The 26,910-nt window shown below is 43.6% G+C and overlaps 1 protein-coding gene across 9 annotated transcripts in view; it reads left to right on the plus strand.

The window, feature by feature from the left end:
• The window catches only part of APIP (APAF1 interacting protein), a 1,110,572-nt gene that overhangs the window by 842,510 nt on the left and 241,152 nt on the right, over nucleotides 1-26,910 (plus strand). For 7 of the 9 annotated variants that reach the window (XM_069623365.1, XM_069623366.1, XM_069623370.1 and 4 more), the window contains 2 exons: nucleotides 23,942-23,990; nucleotides 24,921-25,034. In XM_069623365.1, the coding sequence (XP_069479466.1) occupies nucleotides 23,942-23,990; nucleotides 24,921-25,034 (163 nt within the window). The remainder of the gene's footprint in view (nucleotides 1-23,941; nucleotides 23,991-24,920; nucleotides 25,035-26,910) is intronic. The other 2 variants (XM_069623369.1, XM_069623368.1) reach the window with 1 other exon arrangement.

Below are 26,910 nucleotides of genomic sequence, written 5' to 3' on the forward strand. Positions count from 1 at the left end.
TTGGATTCTCCTCCCTCCATCCGAGTTGCGCACTGCGTAGGTCTCTCCACATTCACATTTCTTATTGTTTAAATACGTCCTAACAACAATTGAAAAAAGGTGTATGTCCTCCTTCCTTGATGGCAGTGTTCAGATGAAAGTCGGCATTACCTGAAGTGAACACGGTGGAAGGAGGATCACTGGTAATTGTTCTCATGTTTTGACTACAAACAGCTTTTTCAAGTCCCACCCATGTAGTCCATTCAGGGAAGTCCTCATTGCACTGGGAGTCCTTGTCCACGAGATGGGAGTAACTTCCAGTAAGGTACCATTTGCCCAGATCCCTAGTAGCATGGGCTCACCTCCCTAGCATCACAGGGTGTACCCCCTCCTTTGGGGAGAGGGGACAAATTACCCAGATGTATCACATACCCCTCCCGTTAACTGAGAGGCTGCACCTTGATAATGAAGTGGGAAACTACTTAAAAAGTCCACATTGCCTTGTTCTTTTCACTTTCGATGTTCTACTGAGACACAAAATCCCTGTTGATCTAAAAGCCATCTCATGACTCGGGCATTAGAATCTTTTCTTACTCATTCAGGTTAGGGGGCAGTGATCAGTCACAAGCCGCCACCTTCATAGAGTGAGGAAATAACGTAAGTTCAGGATTGCCTACTTGATCGCTAGGGCTTCAAGTTCCACTGTGGCATACGGTTGTTCTCTTGCAAACAATTTTTGGCTTGTGTATAATATTGGGCAGGGGGTTCCAGACATCCTGTTCTTGTGATAATACAGCTCCCAATCTGACCCTGGAGGCGTTTGTCTGAAAAATACTCTCAGTTGAAGTTGACATCCTTAAGACAGGCTCTTGACATAGGATTTGTTTAAGTTTTTTTAAAGCTACGTTTGTCTTCACTTTCACAGACAAGCTTTTGGTGATAGGAGTTTTTGAGCTTGTGTGGGTCAGATTGGCGGCCAAGGTGAAATACTTCAGTATACATTGTCTGCAATAGCCTGTTAATCCCAGGAAACCCTGTAGGTTTCTTTTGGTTTTGGGTGCCAGTGTTAGTACCGCTTTAACCTTTTCTGTCTGGGGTTTGATCAGTCTATTCCCCACAAAATAGCCCAGATACTTTACAGCCGACTGGACCAGATGACATTTTCTTGGTTGGCTGCCCAACCTGCTCTGTGAAGGGCTTTTGTGATCACATTAAGGTGGTGTATGTGCTCGGGCTAGGTCTACTATGTACAATGATGTCATCTATATAGGCTCCAGAGAAGCTAGATTAAGGGCGCAGAATTATTTCCATCAATCGCTGGAATGTGGCAGGAGCACAGTGTGAACCAAAAGGCAGTATCTTAAACTGAAAGAGCCCCTGTGGGGTTGAAAAGGTGTTTATGCCCTGTCTGTGGGGGTTAGGGGCACCCGCCAGTAACATTTGGTTAGGTCCAGAGTGTATTTGTATTTGGACAACCCTAACTTTTCAATGAGTTCGTCAATTCTGGTCATGGGGTAATTTTCAAAAGTGGAAATGGAATTTCTGTACTGTCAGGTTCTGCTTGCCTCTTCCGGAGGAGCAGGTGATCCTACAGACCCTCTCTGGACGTTTCCAACCCAACTTTTACTTTTCTCAGCTGAGTTAAGAACCCCAAGAAAGGGAAAGAGGATAGTAGATAAAATAATAAGAGACTGATGCTGCTCGGACTGGTTCTGGTTTACGCAGTCTGCAGGGGACAACAAAGCAAGACTTGTTACTAACACCTATAAACCAATATGAAACTTATCCTGAAGCCACCAACCCTCACTTACCTGTTACACATCCTCTATTTGTCTGAAGATGATTATGGATTGACTATTGTGAACTGCTGATCACTCTAGTTCTTTTTCATATTTAATTAACTCCTACTCTACCTAACTACACTCAATTCAATGAAAGTTCTTCTCTGTATTTTTGATGAAAGGTTGTTGAGGTGTTTTCCCAAATCATTTACCTTGATTGACACTGGTCCAAGAAAAAATTCCAAGTACTGAGTTGAAGATGATGATCCCTGCTCTCTTTCAAGTGTTCAAACTGTAATCACGTGCACGTGCGTACCAGTGCTAGGTAAGGTATCCTAGCAACGAAATCCCTTCATGAACACGGAATGCGCTGAAGAAAACAAGCATGTGCGAGAACAAACAAATGCAAGTGTCTTTCCTGAGGCTGTACTCTTGCCAGCGAGGCTGAGAGCCACACACCCTGCATCGGACTGGTATTTCAAACCAAAGTAGCTCAACACACTCTGTTATGCAGTGACGTCCTCACTGTCACATTAACTGCAATTATTTGAGCTGTGACCACAAAGAAGCCTGACGTGCACTGCTTCTCAGCGACGTGATCGGGGCAATGTTTACCCTGCAGAGATGGAGCAAAATCCTATTAACAGATCGCAGTAGGTTAAATACACTTTGCGCTGTTCCACAAGGTACACATGTAACAAATTGCTGGCTGCTTGCTTTCACTTGTCTTCATCAACATAACAACATTTAAAATCCAACTATATAAATATCATGATCTGCTTCTGGCAGTCTTTGTCTATTGTTCTTTTATATACATTTTGTGGTCTGCTTCCGGCAGTCTCTATTTCTGTTCATTTAAATTCATAACTTGAACTGTCTAAACATCACAGTTCTCTTCTTCCCAAGAATAACTCTCCTTAGCCCCAAAAAGCTGCGCTCCCACCTGAAAGTTGATAGAACATGTATTGGAACCAAACTCCAGCTGCTACAGTGGTCTTCTTTTTCTTAAGATCTCGGGGCCTAACTAGGGAGCTTAAATTAAACTCAACCTGCCTCTGCAGAACTTCAGATGAAAGGCAGTTAAGAATGCTCAGAACATTTCAAAGTCATTGTCCCAGCTCACCAGCCAATTATCTTCTGCTTCAAGATTCTCCCATCTTGGCCTGGGCATCCTGCAAGACTGCAAGTTAAGGAAGATACAAAGGCCAGCTCCATCCTGAAGTGCCTAGCCCCTAAAGAAATGGCCACAAAGCCTGTGTACTGTAATTGGAATCTTGCCCTGTGCACTGTGATTGGAACCTTGCCCCTGTGGACCCTGACCCTATACAAATCTCTACAACTTGTCCGGTTTGGCTATCAACACAATGGGGGACAACCATGGACTCTGAGGGCTCAAAGATATTGGTCTTGAGCATCTCATGGAGTTTGGTCTCGACAATTTTCCTGCTTGCAGCCAGGATCCGGAAAGGTTTACGATACGCTGTTTGCCCGACTGGAGTGCATATGTAGTGTAAGAAGTCCTGCACCCTACTTGGATGCTCAGAAAATACTTTGGGAAATTGGCCTAAAAGGTCTTGAAGGTCTTCTTGGTGTGAGGGTGGTAGGAGGTTAGGGATTTTACTGTTGGTCAAGGTTGGGGGTCTGTCTGGAGGGTGGCCATGGTCACCGTAGTCTCCTCCACGCGGTTGACTTCCCACTCTTTCAATAGGTTTACATAATAGATCTGGGCTTTCTGGCGTCTATTTGGTTGAGCCACTATCTAATTCAGCTGACATTGTTTTTCAAGAAGGGTATAGTGACCATACCATTTTGATATCCTCTTGTTACCCTGGCTGCCGCTTGTCTATCTTGTAAAGATTTTTCATGTTCTTGGACACAACCTAGGTGATGTTTGACAATTTCCCTTAAAGCAGCCATTTGGGATTTACATTTTTGGGCTGTTTGAGAAATGGGGGGGATGGCCTCTTCTCTCTCTTCCCAGGTCCCTTTCAGCATATCTAGTGTGTCTCGAGGTCCTTGCCCAATTAGTAACTCAAAAGGTGAATATCCTAGAGATTCCTGAGGTACCTAGCTGCAAAGAGAGCCCATGGAATCATAACGTTCCAATTTCTACCATAGGTCTCTCCCAATGTGTGGAGGATTCTTTTTAGGGTTTGGTTAAACCTCTCCACAAGGCCATCCGTTTGGGGATGATAGACTGCGGTCCTTAAGGTTTTAATGTGTAGCATCTCTTTTACGCCATTCATGATTTTTAACATAAAAGTAGTACCCTGATCTGTGACTATTTCCTTGGGGAATCCTCCTTGCGATAGGAAGGAAGGGAAGATTATGTTTTTGGATCTGCTGACTGGTATTATTCCTAAGAGGAAAAGCCTTGGGGTAGCGTACTCCACAATCACTAGGATGTACTTAATCCCCAATTTGGATGTTTCTGGCAGGCCCACTATGTCCATCCCTATTCGGGAAAAGGGTACTTCAATAATGGGAAATTGTTGTAATGGGGCCTGGGTAACGGGAGTGGCTGCGGTCCTCTGGCAGATTTTGCAGGTGGAGACCTAGTTCTTTACATCTGCTAACACACCAGGCCAGTAAAACCAAGCTATTACAAGGCTTTGGTTTTTCCCTATCCCCTGATGGGCAGCCATAAGGTGGGAGTGGTCCAGCTTCAGCACTTCCCTTCCGATGACTGCGAGGAATCACCAGCTGTGTCCGGTGAAGAAAATCCTTCCCGACATCTCCTTGTTGTAGTAAGCCTTTCTTTAGGAAAAAAAAGGACCAGCTTGGCTACGTCCTTATTCCTCTGAGGGTACTCTCCCCAAGGCGACCATTAGGTCGGGATCATTTCTTTGTGCAAAGGCAAGCTCAGGTAATGGGACAATATCTTTGGCTTCTCTCATCTCAAGTTCTTCTCGAACGAGATTGCCTCCCTAAACCCCCATCGAAATCTGTCTCATGGATTTCCCAGGCTACAGCTTCCTCCTCTTTAGCTAGATATTGGCAGTGGTCGATATTGGCAGTGGTCCCATGGCTATGGATTATCACCTTCACCACCCCCCTATAATTTGGATCTATTACCCGAGAAACAACATCTAGAGTATATCGCCAGGCTAATCCGGATTGAGTGGCAAATGTAAAGCAAGTTTATTGTACAAATGGCTGGGAGGGGCTAGATGACATCAAAGAGTCGAACTGACCAGAGTCTCCCTGAACCACACAAAAAGCACACGTTTTATACAATTTGCAATAGTTTAAACACTCGCACAGGTTTTGTTACAAAGTCAACACTTCACACATGATTGGTCAAATCTATACAATTTAACCATATTCCCTTCCGTTCCCACACTTCTCATTAGGGTCATTCATCTAAGGACCATCCTCTTTAAACTTATAATTGCTATTTCGTATTTGCACTACACCCCTCTTTGGTGTCCTTCGATATTTGGTCATAGCCCCATCTCCTAGTTACACAGTTTACAGAACTTACAAACAGTTTGAATTATTACATCTTCCATCTGGTTGGAAACCTTTAGGCCCCTACTTGTGACGCACATGGCCGGTCTATAGAAATTCCATTGATGGAAAGAGGAGGGGAACAAACAAACGTCCTTTCGATCGACTATGCGATTTACTATTCCAGCCCACATGCTCCCAACCCACAACCGGACAACTCTATTGAAAGTCCATGATCTATGGTGTGCCTTCCTCGCACGCAACCATTGCACCAGGTTAATTGTCTGGCCCTTAAACCCAGCCCTACCAGGTGGCCGAAAGGCCCCAGTCATTCAATAACGGGCTCCCATCTACTTAGAGATTATATATCTATTCCACAATAGCAGTAGGCTATAAGACAGGCTTGTTCCAAACTGCCCACGGCTACTGCTCCTTCTCAGCCTTCAATCTTGAAAAAAGAGTTTCCCGGCCATTCAAAGTTTCACCTTGCAGATCCAAGCTTCAGCGATTCACACAAACACCCAACAATGAGGAGACACACTGCACACAGAATCATTTGTATGTGTATTTATTGATTTATAGAGCGCCTTACACCAAAGCGCTGTACAGTGGAACAACTTAATACATAAAAACATAAACAATATAACGGTGGAAGCAAAATTACAATATGAATCGATCAACAAACCAGTGAGAAGAGCAATTAACTGAAGGGGATAGGGAGAATAGAGTAGGACTGGGTAGTGGGGGGGAGGGGTGGTGGTGAGTAAGAGGAGGGAAGGGGAAGGGTGAGAGTGGGAAGGAGATAGTCAAGGGGAAAGAATGAGGAGGGAGGGGATGCAGAAGGGGGAAGGGGCTTTCAAGGAGGAGAATGGAGGAGGAGATATTTAAGGGAAGTGCAGAATGAGGTGAAGGTGGGCGTAGAGCGGATTGCAAGAGGAAGGGAGTTCCGGTGCAGAGGCGCTAGGAGTTGGAAAGAGCGGAAACGGGAGGAGGCACAGGGGGACGGAGGTACAGTGAGAAGGAAATGGTCAGCGGACCGAAGGGAACGGGAGGGTGAGTAGAAGGAGAGAAGGGAGGAGAGATAAGGGGGAGCAAGACCATGGAGAGATTTGAAGACAAGGCAGAGAAAGTGAAATTTAAGTTGGGAGTGAAATGGAAGCCAGCCAAGGTAAGAGGGGGAAGTAGAGAATCCTCTATCCATAATAGCCCCAATATCTCCCAACTATCCCCAAAAGCTTACCATGTATGTATGTATGTATATGCATGTGTCTCATAGACTATTGTGTCCCCTCATGACAATCTCCATTCACAACCTATCTCGCATGCTTAACTCCTTGCTTCTCATTAAGGCTGAGTGACACTCCATGCATTTATATTGTATCTATATTATATCAGCAAAGTTGTCATTATATTGCTGCACGCATGCAAATCTAAAAATATATCATCTTACACAAATAACCCTAGAAGTAACATTTATCCCATTCACATTAACTACACTATATTTGTGCCAATTTGCAACATTGCTGTCACCCCAGCCCCCAATATGGTGTGCACATTTCAAACTTCTCTTGACCTGTGGGACCTTTATTAACTACCCCAAAATTCCCCTTTTAGTTAATACATTAACTAACAAACCAATTTCCAATTTACCAATCTCACCTTTTTTGCAGAATGAAACCTCAGAGCCATTTCTCATACTGGTCCCACCGTGACCCTACTCCTCCAATGGACAATCCCAATTCGCTCTTCAACTAGATTCGCAGTCTACCTGTTGTTCTACACATTCTCCCCAACCTGGTGAGGGATACAAGACCACCCCTGCACTTATTTCAGAATCAGTTTGAGTACCCATATGGGATGAAATGTCAGTGGCCCTAGCCTTAGACAGGGTCACGATCATCATACTGGTGGTTCTAGGCATTTGGGCAGAGCAGCACCATAGACATAGTTGACTGGAACTAAAGATAATTAAGAAAAAGGCAAAAATAGGTACAAGAATCTTAAAGTTATGCTAATTCACGAGGGCACCCAAGAAAAAAAGTTAAAAGTAATCAGTAATTTCTGCCTCCCTCTTCATGGCCCTCCCTTGTGCAGGTCGAGGATATATCGATTTTTCAATGCTACGAGCCTCAAGGCCCTGCGTTCCTCTTTAATTACACTAAATGCTGATTCAGATGAATTACTTGTATCAAACAATTTGCAACCATTTAGAGTTCACCAAAGTTTGTACACCAGGGCCAAAAGGGAAGTGAAAAATGTCTTGGTCCGGCTTAAAAGTCAACATTTGTCAGGAATGTTGATAAGAGCCTTTGTGGATGCTGATGAAATATAGTTTGACCTTGATTGTTTCAAGGAGTCTGTTTCTCTGAAAATCTGTAAAGTCCTTGGATTGTCCATATCTGATGGCACAAGGGATGCAAAGGGCACGGTGGATAGAGGGGCACAAATGTAGACTCAGATTTTCAATTTGCAAGTCTCGGGTAGCTCTGGGGAGCCACAAAGATGGGCACATGCATGTGCATGGTGGTGAGACTGCAATTGCCTCGCCAGTCCAGAGGTAACTGCTTGTAGGAAAAAGGTCTGCAGGACCAGAACAAGTCAAGAAGTGTTGTCATTCGTCCAGCCAGATCTGCGAAGTGTGAAGATGCAGTTTCGATTCATGCCTACAGGCACTGTGCCATCACCCTTAAACCCTTAAAACACAGAGAAAACAATTTAAGTAACTGGATCTTAACAGGTTTCTATGGCTCTTAGAGCCATGTCAAAAAGTTCACATATTTTTTTCCAAATACTAGGTTTTTTTGTGCCCCCCATTCTTCAGAGAGTACCACCAACCCTCCTGCTCTGCAGCTCTTCATGCCTTGCTCCCATTTATTGTTCACAATAAGTCCTTCAAGATTGCACTGTACTCTTTGCATTCAACGGACATTCTTCTGTTATATCCCCATCTGATATTAAACATTCTTCTTTGACTGATAGGATAGAAGCTACTACATATTGCCTACCTCCTCAGGAATAAATTATCTAGGGACACCAGAGAGAGAGCAGATACAACATGATTGTCACTCTCTCTCCCCCACCATCTTCATATGATGATATCATATATTATCTGCTGCGAAGCTCTGTGCACCATTTACTGTTTCTAAATTGTAATTATTTACAAAATCTATTACTCCTACGTCCCGTCCCCTTTCCTCCATACTTATGGGACATCTCTCCATCCTGTGGGACGGGACCGGAGCACTTTGTAAAAAGCATCCAAAAAAAAATAAAATTAAAAAATGTGTCCTTCCTCTTTTTCTGTGTGGGGCCAGGCACGCGGCCGTAACCCTGCCCCCCTTAGCTCCGCCACACGCATCACCCATCAGTCTTTTTCTCCGCTCGTTCGGGACTGGACGCACTTGCATCCTCGGAAGGTTTTCTTCCCTTTTTCCTCTCTGGCTCTCACTAGCGATCGTGTACTAGTCTGTCTGTTGTTCAAACTTGACTTTCCAGACTGTTCATTGTGTCACTGTCATTTCGCGAGGGCGGATACCCATCCTCTTTGCTTAGAGTGCTTGGGTCCGGATCACCGTTGGGATTCCTGTTTTTACTGCGACTCCCTTTCGGTCCATGCACTTCAACGTCGGTTGGAGCGGTGGGAGGAGGTGTTCCGACAAACTCCTCCTTCACATTTTCAGGCGTTCATTGACGAGAAGAAAAAACGCCCAGTAAGTTCTTTACATTTCAGAGCACCCCGGCCAGGGGATACCTTTCCAGGTTCCTCTCGGGCCGGGAGGGGCGTTGATCGCTCTGTCACCGGGGTTCGCTCTGAGGTGCCAATTGGGCCTAATAATTATACCGGAGTTTTCTCCGAGGGTCTCCGTAAGGGGCCTGTGGATACCGAAGCACGCTCCGAGGCCCCTGTCGGCTTCCCTCAAAAATAAGACCGGGGTGCGCCCCGAGGCCTTGGGTGGGCTTGCTGTCACCGAATGGATGTTCAAGGCCCGCGCAGATACGGCTGTTACCGGACCTGGGTCTGAGGTCCCCCGTCCAGAGGCTAAAGCTACCAACAGTTCTGAGACGCCTGGCAAGGCCTTGTCGGTGAAAGCTGGTTCTCACCGTTCCCGCTCTTGCGGCGACACTGGATCTGTTGAGGGGGCAAAGAAGCAAAGTTCTTCTTTTACCGGCAGTGCCGAGGTCCTTCCTTCGAAGGCTAATTTGGTGGTTGGTATGTCACAAAAACATTCCAGGCCTCACAGTACCGGCTCTACCGAGGTCCCTTATGTTAAGGCTAAAGTTAAGACCCCTGATCCATCGACGGGGACCCCTGCCTCACTTCCTCAAGTGCCGCAGTTCCCCTCAGATGAGGACAAAATGGCGCCCGTTCCCACCACGACCGCGGCAGCCAATTTGGGTGCTACCCCTGCAACTACGCCCTCGGCCTCAGGTGTAGGGCTTGGTCCCTTGGGTGGACATAGTCCCTTGTGCGCATCCTTATCGGCCAGTTTACGACTGGAACGCTCGGATGCCTCTTCCGCACAATGTTTAGTTGCCTGCAGGGTCGGCACCATTGATTTGGAGCTCTTTCATTCTACAACAGATGTAGAGCTCACCAAGACGAAGGATAGTATTCAGACAGCTAAGTCCTTGTCTGTCCTGGTTAAGGCTCCTTTCAAAACCCAGAGACTGTTGTCGCGAAGTCGACCTTCCTCTGGCTTTAGGGGCTTCCTCGACCGAAAATCTCGCAGAGTGGATACCCCTGCGGGGAACAACCGCCATAGGCAACGGACGCGGTTTTTCTCCCGCTCATCAGACTCCTCCTCAGGTTCAGGTGGCACCGCCACCGATAAACCTACTAAATGAGGGTTTTCCGCGCTCGCACGAGGCCCCGGTGGGAGGACACATTGCGTCTCATTGGGAGGCGTGGCAGACCATCACCGAAGACAGATGGGTCTTGTCAGTCGCTCGGGTGGGCTCCCGCTTACCCCTACCCCACCCCTCAACCCTCCTTTTCAGCTGTCTGGCTCTCCCTCCCTCAAAGCCGAGGTTCAGAAACTTCGGGACCTCAGAGCTGTGGAACCCGTTCCACTTGGGGAGGGAGGAGAGGGCTTTTACCCCCGGCTGTTTTCGGTGCCCAAACCCAACCAGGCTGGCCTGCGCACCATCCTAGACCTTTCCCAGTTCAATCTTTTCCTACCCCAAGAGAAATTCAAGATGATCACGCCCAGCCAGATACACTCTTCCTTGCAGATGGGCGATTAGCTCAGCGTGGTGGATTTTCAGTATGTGTACATGCATATCCTGATTTGGAACGCACACAGGAGATATCTCCGCTTCTCTTTGGGAGAGGAGCACTTCCAGTTTCGAGTGCTTCCTTTTGGCCTCAGCTCGGCGCCGCGTGTTTTCACAAAGATGATGTTGGTGATTGCGGCCCATCTTTGTCTCCAGGGTATTCATGTGTATCCATATTTGGACGACTGGCTCTTACGCAGCCCTTGTCTGCTGGCAGCAGCGGGCAATCTCCAGTCTCTCCTTCAGCTCCTGTTCCATCTTGGGCTGTCGGTGAACTGGCGGAATTCTTCCATGACGGTCTCTCAGGACCTGATTTTCCTGGGTTTTCTCTGGAACGGGATCAACTGCAGGGTGTACCTGACCGGGGACAGAATGGCGGATCTGTTAGCCACGTGTCAGATGTTTGCACAGTCGGAGAGCATGTCAGCCTGGTGGGTCCAGAGGCTTCTGGGCCTCATGGCCTCGTGTTTGCTGGCTCTTCCTCTTGCTCGTCTCAAGATGAGACGGACCCAGAGTTCCTGCTGTCAGGCGGTGGACCCGGATTCCAAGCTGATATTGATTCTGGATTCCATGAGAGTGGACCTCGAATGGTGGTCATCGCTCAACAACCTGTCGGTGGGTGCGGGATTTCAGGACCCAGCTCCTATGGTGACGATCACGATAGGGCTTAATAACTCAGAACCATTTACATTCCTGCCATTAAAAACAAATACCACAGAAATCAAGAGAGAAATACATCTACACATTCTCATGCACATTTGTACACGCATTCATTTGTTTTACCGTCTGAATAACAATTCTTGATCTTTGTGCTCTCCCCCCTTTCCACTGGCATAAACTGCGATTCCCTAGGGCGCACTTATTATTTTAGCACTGCTCTTCCCTTGGTGTCAGTGGAGGGACTCCAGTGTCCCTTCACACATCATGGACGTGGATCCGATTCTTGTTGCCCTCCACTTTGACTACAGTCGATGTAGCAAAATCACTCTGTGGCCCATGGAAACGCTGTTCATTCCAGCAGCGAACAAAGAAACGCACATAGATGGAGTCCCCGACGAGTAGCAATGGTTGCTGCCAATCTTCTTGTTCCTTGCTGTTGTTTGTGCCCTCCCTGTCTCACACGTGCAAGACAAATAAAACAGACACTCCCCGGACAGAGAATAAGGCAAAAGAGAGCAGGCTGCGAGAGTTCATGGAAAAGTTTATCTATATCTCTGCGAGCGCTCTGACCAAGTTAATGTTACATCACATTATATAGGCACATTGTCATATCTAACATATGATGCTACGTTGGACCCGGATTGGTCAGCCAGGGTGGTGTCTTAGGTGTGGGCATCATCTCTTCCTCCTGGTTGGTTGCTTGGTTGGCGGGAGGATGGACGTCAGATATCTGTGCTCCGAATGGGTGAAGGTCAGGTCGCCGTGAAGCAGGGTGGTCACTATCTAAGCTAATGAATACATTCTAAATAATACATGCACTAAATAATGGTTGATCAAAAGACCCTCAGTAGTTTATCATGTCACTATACAAATCACACAGGTGTCTATATCATTATAACATTTGGGTTATACAGGTCACAGGTTTAAGGGTCTTGGCCACTATAATACTCTCATTGAACTGTGGGGTTAGTCTCACAAGAATCTCAGGTATGTGGCATTTGTTAGTATTATGCACGATATACTGCAGCAGGGGTCTAATCTTAGTTGGGGGTCTGTTGGGTGGGCCTCATGGCATGGTCAGCGGTCTGGCACATGAAAGGAATATCTTGCAGGGACACAGGGTCAGAATGGCAGTAAGTTTCCATTGGCGAGGGTGCGGGGCAAGGACACGTTTTGTGGAGATGAACGAGCTATGTGCTTTGTTCATGCTGGTTCACATGCAGGACAGTGATCTCAGAGGAAGATGTGATACATTTATTAGTTGTTGCAAATACCTCCTGCTTCAGCGTGAGAATGGAGCCGCAGAGTTTTCCAAGCTGAGTGGGAATGAGGGTGGGGGCTGTGTGCTCTGAGCCTGGCTGCTGCGGGGAAAGAGAGAAGCATTTTGTACTATGGCAGTGAGGCCTGGTCACCAAGATGGAGTCGAAAAGGGGGTACAAAAAATGGATGCCCTGTGTCCTGCTCAGAGGTCCCATCTACGCGAATGTAACCCAAAGTTAGCATCGCATAAGGGCAAGGGGCTAACCCACTACTGGAGGCACTTGGTCCAAGCTTTGTACTGAGAAGTGAAGGCAGAGAGGGGCCTGCTTGCCCCTCGCTCCCACACACTGTCTTTTCCTGTTGCTTGCTAATCTGGTGCTGTAACCTGTGAAGGCACAATTCTGATGCTCTTGGTTAAGGCCTTAAGGTATTCCCCAAACCCTTTCCAAGAATCTCTGTTGACTTGTGTGCCTGAACCTGTGCGCGCGGGTAAGATTGATGTATACAATCTACAGCCCGTCACCACCTCATGAGCGCTGAGGTGTTGATCTTTCCCTGGCTAATTTTGTAAGTAAAACGGGGCCAGTGGAAGACAATGCAACCAACATTTTCGCAATTCACTATTTGGACAAATGCATTTTAAGCTAACCATTAAGTATTTCTACTATACCTGTTGCTTGTAGGTGATACACCGAGCACAACCTGTGCTTGATCCCCAGAAGTGATGTAATCTTGCCCCTCCATTCCCCTGCGTTCCTGATAGTTTTTGCTCCTCCATTCCCCTGCTTTCCTGCCCGTTTAGCTCCTCCATTCCCCTGATTTCCTGCTAATTTTTGCCCGTCCATTGCTCTGCTTTTCTGCTCGTTTTGCCCCTCCATTCCCCTGCTTATTTTTGCACCTCCATTTCTGAAGGTTTTTCCCCATCTTTTTTTCAGTCTTTCTAGCGGTCTCTGCCACACCTGTGCGACCTCTTCCCCCGCCCCTTTGATTGGCTGTTTCCCCCTAACACCCCCTGTGGCAGCCTCTCTGCCCGGGCAGCCCCCCCAGTTAAGGGCTCCAAGGCAAAGGGCAGCTTCTGAAGAAGCTGCTCCAGACCGTGTTTGCCTGAGAAGCCTGTAGCCGTCAACCAGCAGCGACAGATAAGCTAAGAGTGGTGTAGGTGGGAGGTACACCCATTACTGTATCTCAAACTACCACATCACTCATTACCTAATATCTCACTTTGTCCGGCATTTATCCTATTTCTGCTAATAACCCACATTTGGCATTTAACTCAATTGCAAAAGGTTTCCATTTTGTATCTGCATCATTATGTAAGGTGACCATATTCTGCATCCAGCCTAACTGGGTTACTTGGCCATATTCTGCATCTAGCCTCTTTTAGTTAGCCGGACAGTTTTTGGATGGGGCAGAGCTCTGTGGACCAGCCTTGCACCACATCTAGATAGAATTGTGAAGGTTAGCTTGCCTCACTTTTAGAATGAATTGTGAAGATTAGCCTTACCTCACATTTGAATAGCAATATGAAATTTAGCCTGGGGTCACCCCTAGTTAGAACTGCAAAGATTAGCATGCACCACATTTAGAGTGAATTGTGAAGATTAGTCTTGCGTCACATCTAGATAGAATGGTGAAGATTAGCCTTGCGTTACTTCTAGAGGGAATTATGAAGATTAGCTTGCCTCACATTTAGAGTTAATGGTGTAGATTAGCCTTGCGCCACATACAGATAGAATTGGGAAGAGTAACATGCATCACCTCTAGATAGTGCGTCACTAACAAACTATACTAAAACAAAACTCCCTCCCTCTGCCTACACCTCTCAACATCTCAACCAAATACAGCCATACCTCTACAGCACAACAAACCAAACACTCTTCACTATACCGCAACAACAAAACAAACCACACATAGACTTGTGCAACAGCACATGACGGCTACTAACTGAAAAATACACCTAATCTCAGTAAACGGTGTAAACTGAATTGAAGCTGCCAACAGCAAATTGCAGCTTTCTTGCTCTTTTCTCCCGCTCAGTCTTACTAATTTACATCCCCCTCACCATCTGATTCTCCAGCGCGCCAAGGGACCATGCAGGTGGTGAAAGTGCGCGGTATAAGGAAACTTTAACATAACAAATAATCCATTAAAAAAATGGGTTCCATTATCTGATCTCAGGCCCTTACATATTCCCCACCGTGGAAATACTACCCTCACCAAAAATTGTGCTGCTGATTTTGCGTCCGGGTGCACCCAGGGACCAACTGCAAGCCATCGGTAAAATGGACCTAAAATTACAATCAAATACCTAAAGTTAATACACTTCTGTATCATAGAAGGGTAGCTGTCCTCCCACAATAACTTCTGCGCCACACAACTGTACTTAACTGAAGTTTCAATTTATTTGAAATATGTCCACATTGTTTCAATGGTGATCTGAAAACAAAAATGCCCTTTCTGATAAATATATCCACATTGTTTCAATGCTGATCTGAAAACAAAAATGCCCTTTCCGCTAACACTTGTTTCAACTCCACAATTGTCTTTTTCAAATCGGGGCCAATTTAGCACTGCATAATTTGCCAAAAGAAAACACCAACCATTTATTTTTGTTTTTCAGAAGGGAAAGAATTATAAATTAAAATATCACCCATGTGTGAAACATAATTAATTGGTCAGTCATGGACCCATTTCAATTCCAAATCACATATAAATGTATCAAACAAAACCATGAAAATTATAGAAATTAAATGCCAGATAAAAACAGGAGGGGTGGATATGGGAGGGTGGAGCAAGGGCGGTTAAGGAAAACCAAAGAGACATAGATAAACAAAGTCAGCTTAAACATGCATACCATTTGCTGATTAAGCGTTCCAAATAGTCAGGAGGTGTCCTATATCACAAAGGTGTGTAATTAATCTGTTTCTGTGGTTCACTTATGCGATTCAAGAGCTGGATTTCTGAAAATATATATTGTGTCCAGTTTACCCCTTTTGACAGTATTCACCCGGTTCATGCACTGAAGGTAAATTAACTCTTGTTAGTTTATCTATTGTTACTTAACTGATTTATGTTTAGTACGGTCAGGAAAAAATGTAAATCCAGTGCCATTTCCACATGCTACAGGGCAGTAGTTAAAGGAGCTGAGTGCTCGGTTTGTATACCTTACCTACTGTCGGATAACGTTTGGTACAAATTCAGTGGAGATAATGATCATAGAGGCAAAACCCTTCTGTAATAGAATATGTTCACTTTGGGTGAGTCAAATACAGTCTCACCACCCCATGGTATTTTACGTCATTGATACATGAATATTTTTATTAGATTCCGATGTGTTTTTGTCTTCTCATACAAATGGGTTGTTCTCAAATAATCATTTTCCATATGTGGCGCATTGTCTTTCATTTTTACATTAATAGCGGGGTCAGTCGCATTTGTAGTCCCTGTGATTTTTAAAGTAATTCTTCTTTAACTTGCGCATCAGGCTTACGTGGACGTAAATATTCAATCATTTCTGTCACCTCAATTTATTCATTCCGAGTGCGACAGCCCCATTATCTACGTGTTCAAGGAACTCGCAGCTCTCTAAGGGCTTACCGCAAAATGTTATACTCCGTCTCCTCACGTTGGCTCTGCAAGATTAGAAAAGTTTGTGCCGTGTAGACCGTTACTATAGTAAAGTCTGTTGTCCTTCTACAGTGTTTGCTGCCTTGTGTCATGCTCCCATTCGTGAGCAACATATTTTGGGCTATTATGTTATACGTATTGCAGCCCAACCTCACCAATTGTTTAATAGCAGTATGGAAGAACTGTGATAAATGCTAGTGCTACAAAAACGTAGGGCAAGTTTCGTGGTGTGCGGTTCATATGTATTGGTTAATAGGTAATGGAAGATTGGACTTTCTATTTAAGTCTGAGTACTACATTGGGTGTATCTAGTCCTCCACGTGGGACCTGATTAATTATTTGTGTCACATCAGAAGAGTCAAGTCCGTATATGAAAATATAAATAAATATAAAAATAGAAAAAATAATAAAAATGCATAATTGATCCAATGGCGAGATGCTGATATGGTAATTCTCCTATTGCACCCGTTTTTGCGTTTTATACTCAAAAGGGCACATATTTAGTGCACTGTGCAAGTTCACTTAGCAAGATGCTGATATGGTAATTCTCATATTGCATCCGTTTTTACATTTTATAGTCAAAGAACACATTTTGTTAGCTGTACACATTTTAAACATTCTTCTTCACATGTACTTATATAAAGTGCAGTGGCCATGCACCACATTGCCAGTACATCATGAGTCAATACAAGTAAAGTAAAAATCTAATTTAGACACTGTACTCATGGGTTTTGTCTAATTGCAAAACCTCTGTGCAATTTCACCAATACAGTACAATATTGTGTAACCATGAGTTGTAATGTATCCGTCATTAGCTCATATGTGATAAAATGACTTGATTATAGAAAATGTCATTTCATTGTCTTTGTTTAATCCAAAGTCGATTGAACGGAATTGGCAGATTAGTCGAATCTCTGCTTGGCGAAGCAGCAATTCTTTGTTTCCCCCCCTCTTCTTCCCAGTGTTATTTTCTTTAAGCCAATGAATTTGAGGTTTTGTTTATCTTCTAATTGATGGTGTAATTGCCATTGTTGGGCAAGAGGCAGAGATACATCTTGGCTGCCAATTCCAGAGAAATGTTCACAAATTCTTGTTCTCAATTTCCTTATCGTGCTGCTGATGTAAATAGGTTGACATGTACAGATGATTGCGTATACAACATATTTAGTTCTACAATTTGTCGCTCTTGATGAAATCCCATATGCGTCAGTAAATATTTGTGTGCTAGAGTGTGCAAATTTACATACTCCACATGTTCCACATTTCATGAAACCTGTCGGTATTGCTGGTAACCATGTTCCTGTGGTTTCTGTTCTTATTGTTTGAAGCAATGATGGACTAAGTGTCATTTTCAACGTTTTTGCTCTCCTGAAGATAATTTTAGGTTTGTCGTCTATGAAAGGTTCAAGGATGTTGATCCAATTTAAGAAGATGCCAATTCTTGGAGAGAAATGTATTGATTTCATAGTTATTGACACAAAAAGTAGTGATGTATCGTACCATTTATTTTCCTGTTCGTTTTTCTCTGTTGGAGGTGAGTGTTTGTTGGCTCAGGATTTGTTTGGCTTTTTCATGAGCTTCTTGGATACATTTCATATTGTATCCTCTTTGTCTGAACCTTCTTGTGAGCAACCGACATTCTTGTTGAAAAACTTCAGTATTCGCATAGTTTCTCCTGGCCCTTATGAATTCTCCTTTGGGAATATTGTTCTTGACTGCATTATGGTGTCTGCTTGATGCGTGTAATGTGGTGTTCAGTTCCGTCCCAGATAAACCGCACGTCATCAATGAATCGGACCCATAGTACAACATGATCTGAATAAAATTGGTCCTTGTACACTCTTGTCTCTTCAAACATGTCCATGAAAAGATTGGCTAGAGCAGGGGCATATTTCACACCCATAGCCACACCTCTTTTTTGTTGATAGTAGGTATTGTCAAATAAAAAGATGTTATAGCCGGTCAAGTGGCACAGCGAGTAGAGCGCTCGCTTTGACACCCGTGCAGAGCCTGTTAACGCAGGTTCGAATCCCGGCGGGGCCAAACTCAGCCTTTCATCCTTCCGAGGTCGATAAATGAGCACCACACACCGTGGGTAATAATAAGCAGCGCTCGGATACCTGAGGGTTTGTAGCGCTATATAAAAGCCTAATTATTATTATTATTATTATTATATTCCAAGCTCGCAGTCAACATTTCATTTAGCATTGTTATATATTGATAATACGAAACAGACTCTTCCTAAAATGTATAGTCCAATGTTTTTATGGCTGAATCATGTTTAATCGAAGTGTAAAACGCTTGGATGTCCCAGGTTACCAATTTATAATTGGATTTCCAGTGTACTGTTTCAAGAATCTGAATTACGTTTGTTGAATCTCTGATGAATGCTTTGGTTTTAGGCACTCGGGGGCGTAGTACATTGTCGATAAATTCACAAATTCGGTCTGTTATCCATCCAATCCCACTCACAATGGGACTTCCTTCCAGTATCTTATTGAAGGACTTGTGCACTTTCGTCAAAAAGTAGATGGTGGGTACCGTGGGATGTTGTACTGATAAGTATGTTTTTTCCTCTGCAGTGGTAAGACCTTTCCGTTACAATGTATTGATTTGTTCTGACAGCCTGTTTTTGAATTCCAATGTAGGGTTAATTGAAGTTCTTGATAGCATGAGGGTGTTCTAAGATGATTCAGGGCCATCAATATATAGTCTTCTCTGTCCATAATTATGATCTTGCCCTCTTTGTCAGCTTCTTTTATAACTATGGTATTGTCCATTTTAAGATTGTCCAATGCTTTGCGTTCTTCTGGTGTTAAATTTCTCATTGATTGATTGGATCTTTTTCGTCTTTTTTTGTTTTTATCTGTCGTTCTTCAAATATTGTATTAATGTCGGTTTGTACCACTTTGTAAAAGGCATCAATCAGGTTTTCTTGTGCCTGTTGTGGCGTGAATTTTGATCTGGGTTTCATTGTTTCATTCATAATGCCTAATGTTTTGATACTTAATTTGTCAAGAGTTTCATGAATTTCAAGATCTTCCGATTCCAGCGATCTAAGGAGATGAATATTTTCAATATCTTGTATTGTTAGTCCACTTGGAGTGGGTTGTTTGTCAACTGGACCAAATTGTATTGTTTGAGTTGCAAAAAATGTTTTCAATTTTAGCTTGTGCACAAACCTAGAGGTCAATTTGGGCTTGTATATGATTGTATTTACATGATGGTACGAGCGACAAGCCTTTATTAAACAGACTGGTTTCCACTTCGGCTAAAGTTTTAGATTAAAGGTTCAAGACAAGATTATTTACTTCTTGGTTTCTGCCGCTATTCGAGCACTCGCCCGTTTCAGTCTCCCTTAATCTTCCAGGGCCTCTCGGTTTCCGCAATCTATTGCCCCTCCTCCTTCCTCTCCTCCTGGTAAAGCAGGTTGAGGGTTTGTTTTGGTATTCAATTGAAAATGGACCTTCTTGGTGTTCACAATTCTTGATCCTTCTTTGAATATTCGGATTTGATGCAGGAATCCAGATCCTTCTGTGTTCTTGTCTGGTTCTCCTACATCCTCTTTGTCAAAATCTAACTCAACGTATGCACTTCCCGGGGAGGTGTTTGGGATACTTTCCTTTGATGATGGTTTGGGCAATTGATTATATGAAAGGTATAAACCCTAGTCTCGTTCACCTCGATAAAACTTGCATACTTTGCGTATTTTGATCTCATCCTGTTATTCTTTTAGAATTTCATGCATCTTTTTATAATTCTTCTCTTAAGTGACTTCTAATGCTTGTGCTTCCGAGATCTCTTTTTTAATTAAATCAATTTGTTCAGTGGCTCGTTTTTTTTCTCTGGTGGCATGTTCTATCAAAATGTTTAGCTTATTCGTGGAACTTGAATTGAGGTTCTTTTCCCAATCCTCTGCCAAGTCTTTATCTTCGTCTTCGTCTCCTCCCTTGCTCCACCCTCCCGTATCCCCCCTCCTGTTTTTATCTGGGATTTAATTTATATCATTTTCATGGTTTCGTTTGATACATTTGTGTGATTTGGAATGGAATGGGTCCATGACTGACCAATGAATTATGTATCACATAATTCTTTCCCTTCTGAAAAACAAAAAAAACGTGGTTGGTGTTTTCTTTTGGCAAATTATGCAGTGCTAAATTGGCCTTAATTTGAGAAAGACACTTGTGGTCTCTAAACACATGTTATCTGAAAGGGCATTTTTGTTTTCAGATCAGCATTGCAACAATGTGGGTATATTTCAAATAAATTGAAACTTCAATTAAGTACAATTGTGTGGCGCAGAAGTTATTGTGTGAGGACAACTACCCTTCTGTGATAATACAAGAGGCTGGGGCTTGACCTCTTTTCTTCAATCGTTGTGCATCTGCAACACTTAAGAGATCAGAACCGTATATATGGCGCAGAGCCCATTCTAGCTGGCACACCAAGCAACCCCACCTTGAAATTTAACACTTCTGTATCATATTGACAAAATTGGTAAGTTCTCTGAAAGGGCTGGGTTATTACCCCATTCACTGCTTTCATGGTGTTACCAGGATTGAATCCTTTACAAACTATAACATTCCTTACAAACCTACTTACTCGTTTGTGAATGTTTGGTATAAACAACTCCTCCTGGAGTTCTGTTGTTATTTGTTGTCGAGACAGATGTGACGGGTAATGTAGTTGCTCGTTTCTCCACTCTGTGAAAAACCAGATTGTGTTTCACAACCTAATCCTCGGGGATCCCAAACTCAGGTAGCCAGGCAATGGCCATTACTCTTGCATCCCAACCCTGGGGCGGACAAGTGAGGGAGTGAGGGACGGTCACCCAATGGTGACACCATGGTATCCCCCTTTTCCTAACCACTATCAAACCCCTATCCCTACCTATTTTCTGGGACACTGCAATTCCCATGATCCTTACCCTCTCTATGCTGACAAAGCGATTGAGCTGAAGACAATGAGGAATGAGGCTATGAAGATTATCCCTAGCACTTTGCAATGGCCCTGTCCCATTAATGAGGCCAGGCAGGGTCAGGCACGCAGTTTCAATAACACACACCTGCCATACATTAGCTATCCATGTGAGCATAAAAGGTGGAGCACACAGGCACACTTTGAGCGCGGCTAGGTACGAGAAGGAACAGCTCTTCCTGAGCTGCTGCAAACCAGGCTGCGAAAATCAGAAGGACAAGGGGCTGTTTGAATGCTGAGAGGAGCGAAAGAAAGCCAGGCGAACTAACCGTATTTCCAAGAGGCCCTAAGGGTTTGCAAAGTTAGGCCAACCATATGGAGAGCCTTCCTTTTGAAGTATTCTAAGGTTGCCTGTTCCCCTCCCGGGTGAACGACAGAGTTGGGGAGGAGCAGAGGAGTCGTTGATAAAGACCTTTCAAGGCGAAGAAGAAAGAACTGATATAAACACAACAGGTGAGTTACCCGATGAAACAAGTCTGGTTTGTGTTGCAAGCAACTGAAACTCTGTCAAGCGAAAGTTGCACGAATGATAATCGCGTGAAAAAGGATTTGATTGTTAAAAGCAATGCAAGTTATTACAAGATAAGAGTGGTCCTGTGGAGGTGAATCGCATTATCGAAAGTCTCTGTGAAATTTGTTTGAACTGTAGCGCGAGGCTAAAGAAAAGAAAGCTGTGAAATATTTTGTAAGAGGTTTGATAACAAAGAAATGGAAGGCGTGAGCTCAGCCGAGGGAAGCCTATGAAAGTTGACAAATCACGTGTGAACTGTGAATTATATTGAACGGGACGTCAAAGTGGTCATGCATGGAAGTATCTAAAAACTGTGCAGTTTTGAAAGTCTTCGACGCTAATGAGCTTACGAGAAGAAACGTGGGGAAGGGAACCTTACAAAGTGAACATTTTGAACCAGAGTCATAAAGTGAAAATAAAAGGCGGCTTGAGACTGACTGAGTGGAAGTCTTAGTGAAAGTGTTATAAAGAAAGGGAATGACGAAGCTTGAGGCCAAACGATGGAAACCTGTAAGAATTACAAAGTGAACTCTAAAGAGCAAAGGCAGGCTCGATCCCTAACGAGGGAAGCTGGAGTAAATTGTACCAAAATGAAAGTGCGAAAGACCAAGACTTAGGTAAGGGAAACCTGAGGGGCCTATTTGAGAATGTTGAACTCTATCTTTGATTCAGGGCAAAGAAGCCTAAAGAAACTGTTTTGAACTTAGAAACGCTTGATGCCCAAGAATGAACTGTTTAATCGTACCAGCAAGCCAACGTGTGCCACATTGAGAACTGTGCCATCTACCAATCCTTTTCGTAACTCCTGATAACCCGTGCCTTGAACGTGGGGAAGGTAGTGGTCACATGCTTATGAAACCCATTTTGACTTTCCTTTTGAAACACTATTTTCTTTTGAAGCATATTCCATTTTCACATTTGTTATTTAAGAGTGAGGGCAAGGTTACATTTTTAACACAGACAATGTATTTGACTAGATTGACTTGGACTTGTTTTCTTTTGTTTAATGGTAGAGGCTACTCCTATTATAGAGTCAGGGCCAGTTAGGAATTCTCCCAACTCTTTGACATTACAAAATAAAGGTTTTGAAAACTTGCTTATTTTTGTGTCTGTGTCTACTGTTGATACCATGCCTTCCTCGCAACTCCAACCTGGTATTCCCTATCCACAAGACTTAAAACAGCTGCTCCAGTGTGCCTCTCACCAGTGTCTTTAACATTTGTCCGCTGTTCCCCTTCTCCCTCATGTTGCACAGTCGTGGACAATGTCGTCGGGTTTCATTGGTTCGGTTAAAAATGTTGCTGGATTGACTAGGTCACACCTTATCGGATGTATGGAAGCATTTGACAAAATAACTTCATACCCTGATGATCTTTGGATTGCCAAAGTTGGTTTACAGTTTTCCAAGACTGCAAATCCTGCATGCTCCTCATATGTCACCGGCTAGCCCATAGTAATGGTTGAACACTTTTGTATCACATAGACCGCTGCCGCTAGAGCTTGTTCACAAAGGATCTGACCTTGCATAACTGAATCTAAAAGCCTGCTATAGTTAGTCAAGAGTTTGTGACCTAGTGAGTTATGACCCAGGACCGCTGTCATTACCTTTCCACCTGTAAGTGAAAATAGAAAAAACGGTTTCTGGTAATTCGGGGTCGCCGAAACTGGAGTGTTACTGATCGCAGTCTTGAGTTTTCGGAAACATGTTTTCATTTCCCCATATCATTTTATTGGACCCTTCTCCTTTTGTGCTTCCTTAAGTGCTTGAAGTAGGGGCCTTGTGTTACTAGAGTAGTCAAAGATCCAGGACCTACAATTGTTAGAGCCCCAGAAACATCTGCATCTGTTTTACTGTAACGGGCTGAGGCGTATTCTGTACTGCAGTGACTCTCTAAGGCATCACCTTTCTCCCTGCAGACGATATTACCTTTCCGAAACATACTAACCCTGTCTTGCAATACTGCAATTTATCTATGTCCACTTTGTACCCCTTCTCCGCGAGCAGGGTGAGTAGCTTGAATGAGTTTCCTCGACACTGCTCGCTCCTCTGAAGCACTACAGACTATTTACGTTGTCCATGTACTGAATTACAGTACTGGACACTTGTACGTTTCCCGAATCCATTTAAATGACCCTGTTAAAAACACTCAGAGATTCACAGTACCCCTGGGGTAAACTTGTGTTCTCAAATCTCTGGCCACGATATGTAAACGCTGTGAGGTACTGGGAATTGTGGTCTAAGGAGACAGAGAAATAATGGTGTTCAAAGTATGCCCCCTGGGAAACTGTTAGAAAAAATTGAATACTGCCCACAATTTCATATAGAATCAGATTTTTTCAGGCTCACAAAAGCACAATATATGTTCCCTAAGGGTCCTTTACTTTGCATATTCTGAATTTCTCTTGTTTTCTCTTTTTATAGGGATGAAATCTACATCGCGCCATCTGGAGTTCAGAAGGAGCGGATGGAGGTACTGTCTGTGAGGGAGTGAAAGTTAACCTTTTGTCCGACACACCTCTTTAATTAACAAACCAGTTAATGTAGGATTCTGGGTACCTGTTAACTAACAAAGTAAACGAATGTCATAGACTCTCTTTTCACATAGGGTAGTTGTGCTGTTTTTGTCAACGCACCTGCAATTTATAAAGCTCTAAGTACGTCACTGAAAGTCAATAAATGCTGTGTTTATGTCGAGATGAAGATACATACACGCATGTGAGAAAACGAATTAGGAAACTTATCTATGTGAAAATGTCCCAAAGAAAAATGTAGAGTAAAAAAATGCAAAGGAAAAAATGTAGAGATTTCAAATGTCGACCTACAGTGAATAATAACATGAGTGGGCATGTCAAAATGTTAACCTACTAAACATTTTAGCTATGCCTTTTGAAATACATACTTATGTTATCTCTCCCGCGCTTTCCACTTTCTCGCGTCCCCACCCCTTATTTCATGACTTCTTATCTGGGGGAGAGACCCCTTGCAATCCCACTTTCTAACCACCTCTCAAAGTTCCTGTACCACAGAACTACGTAAAGATGGGGAGTATCACCCCTCGGGCCCTGCATTTGCTCACCTCATGAAAATCTCACCTTAGTCCCACTTCACACAGTATATGCCCTTGCCACACTTAATGAGGTTTTCTTGAGCATTACTAAAAAAGTACTCTTAATTTCTACTCTGCGTTTTTTATTCCACATGTTTAAGTTTACTCTATATTTGTCCACATGATTTACTTAATTATTAAAGAACAACATATTTTATATATTTACTCTACATTTTTTGCTCTGCATTTTCACTCGAACTTTTTACTCTTAATTGACTGAAAAAAGAAAATGAAATGTTGTTTTTTAATAATTAACTCTCAATTTTTTGCTGAACACTTTGACTGGTCAAATAGGAAACCACAGTCCGCCAGAGCCCAGGATTAGATGTTGTTAGGCTTGAGCGAGGAACCAGGTCTACAGAGATCTCCTGTCATGAAGATGATCTAGTTACGGCCTCCACTGCACAGGTAAGGTGTTCAGTAGGCTGGGGCTTGGTCTGCATCACGCCCTCCATGCTGGATACCTTTGATCTTTAGAACGCGGTATTGGTAGGCCACTCTTATTAGCCAATCCCATATGCAGCTGTGGGATATATATTGAATGACCTTTGAGTTCTAGTATATTCTGCTTAGTTGCTGCAAAGACTGCCAAAACATACAAAGTATATAAAGGATAGGACATTCTTCATGGTGTCCGGTAATAAAATGGCGGCAAAAACATCGCCGGTAAAAAAAAAAAGCGGCAAAAATGCTGCGGTTTGACCCAATAAAGGTGTACCCCATTATACCATTTAAAGGGAGTGCGGGCTGCGGGGGTGTCCCCCGCTTTCCTCTTAAATTATATAATGGGTCCAGGGGTTGCGGGCGTGTCCCCCGCATCCTTTACATGATTGTGGCGGCAAAACCACAGCATTTTTGCCACAATATTTTGTATACACAGCCATTTTTGCTGCGATTTTAAGACATGGAACCATTCTTCATGGAGTAGAGTATGTTGAGATTTCACGTTGGGTCAAGCCTTGCAGAGGAGGAGCTGCATAGCTTCACCTTACTCTCCACCCCACATGATATTTAATTAGTGCTTCCTTGAGCGACTCGCAAAAGGGGGAGGATGGTTTTGAAGATGGGCCTAGTGTTACTGCTGCATACAGAGGCTCTGTCTGGCAGCGGAGTAGATGCTTTATTTAGCCATCAAGTTTTTCTCTTTTGTATGGCAAGCCTCACAAGATGGGAGGAAAAGTTGGGAGAGTTCAAACAAAAATAATACAAAGAAGATAGGGGCCTGAGAGCCTTTAAGCTGATCATACTAGGAAACATATAAAATATTTCAATATTGAAAGAAACTGACCATCAGGCAGCAGAGTGCAGCAGAGTGCAACAGTTCTCAACAAAATAAACAGATATGTTTCCCATTCGCTAGTTTTGAACCATGTCTGTCAAATAGAGCTAGTATGGGTTATTTACATGGTGTTCGAATGCAAACTTACTAGCCTTTTGGCGCTTATGGTTGCTTCTGGGGGGAATTTGAATCTAAAATCCTAAATCTTAAAAAAGACGATCTTGGAAAACTTTCTGTACCTAATGTTGTTAGATTCTAGTTGAATGTCAATCGGCAGTGTGTTCCATCATGTGCATGTGTGCACCACAACAATAAAGCAGTTGAAGAACCTGTGGGATTGAGAGAAGGGTGGTGCCGGGAGCGTGTAGGGGAGCACTGAGAATGGCTAATCAATGTCTGAAGGCTTACTCCCCTCCAGTCAGGTGTTTCTTAAAGATTAGGGTTTTCGGGTAATTCCTGAAGTGGATAAGAGATGGGGCGGATCATATCTCTGTGAGAACAGATTTACTAATAATCTGACATTATCTCAGAGTTGAAAAGCTCTTGAAATTTGAGGTTTGTAGGCATTATTCCTCCTTTCTGTGCAGTTGGTTAGATCCTCCGGAGTTGAGCACTTTGTGAGGTTCTTGGTCATCTGGAGCTGGATGTTTGGCGAATGCAATAGGCTGCTATGGTCTGCCAATAAAGAGACTTGTCCCGGTGTGACTGGGGTCCATCGAATTACACAATTCTCCACTGTGTTTTCTGTCTTAATAGAACGAGAGTTTGTACTCCATACAAAAGGTGTGTCTGTAATAAACCATTTTACACTTGCCAGCAAATATAATTGAAAATGAGTTGCTTTAATAGTGTTCTTGACATGTTGGAGAAGTGGAAATTAGCTTTTCTAATATGAACCCCATTGACTTATGGTTTCAAGCTTTACTACTACTACAACCATATTATTAACCAACCTCTACAATCTACAGAGCGATCTGAGCTGAAATAAAATGCATGGGACATACG

The sequence above is a fragment of the Ambystoma mexicanum genome, chromosome 11 (assembly GCF_040938575.1).
Source record: "Ambystoma mexicanum isolate Mex_15411 chromosome 11, UKY_AmexF1_1, whole genome shotgun sequence".
NCBI classification, from domain to species: domain Eukaryota; kingdom Metazoa; phylum Chordata; class Amphibia; order Caudata; family Ambystomatidae; genus Ambystoma; species Ambystoma mexicanum.